This window comes from Nicotiana sylvestris, chromosome 9 (assembly GCF_000393655.2).
Source record: "Nicotiana sylvestris chromosome 9, ASM39365v2, whole genome shotgun sequence".
Classification (NCBI taxonomy): Eukaryota; Viridiplantae; Streptophyta; class Magnoliopsida; order Solanales; family Solanaceae; genus Nicotiana; species Nicotiana sylvestris.
In genome coordinates, this window is record NC_091065.1 from 140674112 (window position 1) to 140677287 (window position 3176).

The 3176-nt window shown below is 43.7% G+C and overlaps 1 protein-coding gene across 1 annotated transcript; it reads right to left on the minus strand.

Moving 5' to 3' along the window:
• Positions 1–254: 254 nt before the first annotated feature.
• On the minus strand, positions 255–821 carry LOC138878325 (uncharacterized). The gene is made up of 2 exons (XM_070157992.1): positions 609–821; positions 255–428 (listed from the first exon to the last, which is right to left on the minus strand). Exons 1-2 carry the CDS (start codon positions 819–821, stop codon positions 255–257), a joined length of 387 nt encoding a protein of 128 aa, XP_070014093.1.
• Between the last annotated feature and the right edge of the window lie 2355 nt (positions 822–3176).

Below are 3176 nucleotides of genomic sequence, written 5' to 3' on the forward strand. Positions count from 1 at the left end.
GAGACTAAGTGTCTGAACTCATTCTGAAACCTCTACGGACCAGAACCAACTACCCCAGCAAGTCACATAGAAACTATTAAGAATAAAATGAGTAGTAAATAGGGGAGCGGGGCTACAACTCTTAAAACAACCGGCTGAATCGTTACATCCTCCCCCTTTAAACAAACGTTCGTCCTCGAACTGGTCTAGAAACATACCCGGAGTCTCAAATAGGCATGGATATCTGCTCCGCATCATCCACTCAGTCTCCCAAGTTACCTCCTGAACTGGCTGATCTCTCCACTGCACCTTCGCTGAAGCCATGTCTTTGACCTCAACTTTCGAACTTGCTGACCAAAAATTGCCACCGGCTCCACATCATAAGTCAAATCACTGTCCAACTGAACCGTGCTAAAATCCAAAATATGAGACATATCACTGACATACTTCTAGAGCATAGAAACATAAAATAATGGATGAACACTCCAAAGACTAGGCGGAAAGGCAAGATTGTAACCCACCTCTCCAATCCTCTAAATCACCTTAAACGGCCCAATATACCAAGGGCTCAACTTTCCCTTCTTCCCGAACCTCATAGCACCCTTCATGGGTTAAACCTTGAGCAGTACCTTCTCCCTAACCATGTAAGAAATATCACGAACCTTCATATTGGCATAACTCTTCTGTCTAGATTGCGCCATGCGAAGCCGATCCTGGATCAATTTAACCTTGTCCAAAGCATCCTGAACCAAGTTAGTACCCAATAGTCTAGCCTCACCTGGCTCAAAACAACCCACCGGAGATCGGTACCATATCCCATACAAAGCCTCATATGGAGCCATCTAAATGCTCGATTGGTAGTTGTTGTTGTTGTAGGCAAACTCTGCGAGCGGAAAAAATAGATTCCAAGAACCCCCGAAATCTATGGCACAAATGCGTAGCATTTCCTCCAATATCTAAATAGTGTGCTCGGACTGTCCATCCGTCTGAGGGTGAAATGTTGTATTCAACTCAACCTTGGTGCCCAATTCTCGCTGCACTGCTCTCCAAAACTTTGATGTATACTGCATGCCCTGATTTGAAATGATGGACACTGGCACACCGTGAAGGTAAAGAATCTCGCGGATGTAAATCTCAGCCAACCGTTTTGAAAAATAAATAGTCCCAACTGGAATGAAGTGCGCAGAACTGGTCAATTGATCCACAATCACCCAAATCACATCAAACCTCCTTGAAGTCCATGGGAGCCCAACTGCAAAATCTATAGAGATACGCTCCCATTTCCACTTCAGTATCTCAAACCTCTAAACAATCTGCCCGTTCTCTGATGCTCATACTTCACATGCTGACAGTTGAGGCACCGAGCTACAAACCCCACTACATCCTTCTTTATTCTTCTCCACCAATTGGGCCTCCTCAAGAATCTACTCACATAGCCCATCTACATTAGGCTCACAGATCCGAGCCTGCATCCTCAACACCCCATCATCCCCAATAGTAACATACCTAGCATCACCGTACTTAGTCATGTCCTTAAGTAAAAGCAAATGGGTATTATCATACAGGCGCTCTCTGATGCGATCAAATAAAAATGATCGAGAGACCACACAAGCTAGAACCCCGTTGGGTTCTGAAATATCTATTCTTATGAACTAGTTGGCCAAGGCCTAAACATCAACTCCAAGTGGTCTCTCACCAACAAGAATAAATTCAAGGCTACCCATACTCACCTCCTTTCTACTCAAGGCATCGGTCACCACATTGGCCTTTCCAGGATGATATAAAATAGTAATTTCATAGTCCTTTAGCAGCCCCAACCATATCTGCTGCCTCAAATTTAGATCTTTTTGCTTGAACAAGTGTTGGAGACTCCGATGATCTATAAATACCTTACAAGACATACCATAGAGATAGTGCCTCCAAATCTACAATGCATGAACAATGGCAACAAACTCCAAATCCTGAACAGGTTAGTTCTTCCAATGGGGCTTCAACTAACACGAAGCATAAGTAATTACTCTACTTCCCTGTATCAAGATATACCCAATACTAATCCTAGAAGAATCACAATACATTGGATAAGAGCCTGACGCTGAAGGCAAAACTAGAACTAGAGTTGTGGTCAAGGAAATGTTGAGCTTCTGAAAGCTCTCCTCACACTCGTCCGACCACCTGAAAGGAGCACCCTACTTGGTCAATTTGGTCAAAGGCGACACAATAGACGAGAAACCCTCCACGAAGCGACGATAATAATTGGCCAAGCCAAGAAAGCTTCGAATCTTAGTAGCTAAGGACAGTCGGGTGCAACTCTGAATCGTCTCTATCTTCTTCGAATCCACCTTAATCCCCTTACATGACACAACGTGCCACAAAACACCACCAAACTAAGCCAAAACTCACACTTGGAGAACTTGGCATAAAGCTTCTCCCCTGTCACGACCCTAAACCCAGACCCGGTTGTGATGGCGCCTCTCGTGAAGACAAGGCCAGCCGACACTTTCCATTTTGGTATTTAATAGTTAAATAGTAAGAAACAGTCTAAGAATGATAGAATAATCCAAAGTTTAAGTAGATAACAACATAATTTGCGGAATACAACCCAACACAGCCCGATACCGGGGTGTCAGTAGTCATAAACATCTAAACAATCCGAAATACTCAGAGGAAACTACAAGGTTTAATACAGAAACTAAGAACATGAAGAAATAATATAAGGAAGAGCTCCGGGCTATAAACGCCGACAGCTACCTAGAGACTCCTCAGATCCGCCTGAGCTAGAAATGATCAGCACTCGGGAGCGAGACCAGATGCGCCTAAATCTACACACACGGTGCAGGGAGTAAAATGAGTACTCCAACTCAGTGAGTAATAATCATAAATAAGCACTGAAAGTAGGAAATCATGTAAAGCACATTTGCAAACTATAATGAAGCAGTAAAACCAGTGAAAGATATCTGAAAGCCATTTAACTCGAATTAAACTTGACAAAAGCCTTTTTCAACAATTTAAGCAGGTAAATGACAAGCAATCAAGGAAAATAAACATATAAAGGTTCGCCCCTCGAGCACAGTATCAACAAATCCGCCCCTCGGGCAATATCTCAGAACAATACCAGCCTCTTGGGCTATATCTCACATCACAATGGGTACCTGCGCTCACTGGGGGTGTGCAGACTCCTGGAGGGGCCCCTTACGGCC

What these genes read in the sequence shown, in the direction of transcription:
- LOC138878325 (XM_070157992.1), bottom strand. Translation starts at nt 821, where the DNA reads ATGGCTCCATATGAGGCTTTGTATGGGATATGGTACCGATCTCCGGTG. An exon ending in CTTACATGGTTAGGGAGAAG is followed by an intron (nt 429 to 608) that starts GTACTGCTCAAG and finishes TCTATGCTCTAG; the next exon opens with AAGTATGTCAGTGATATGTC.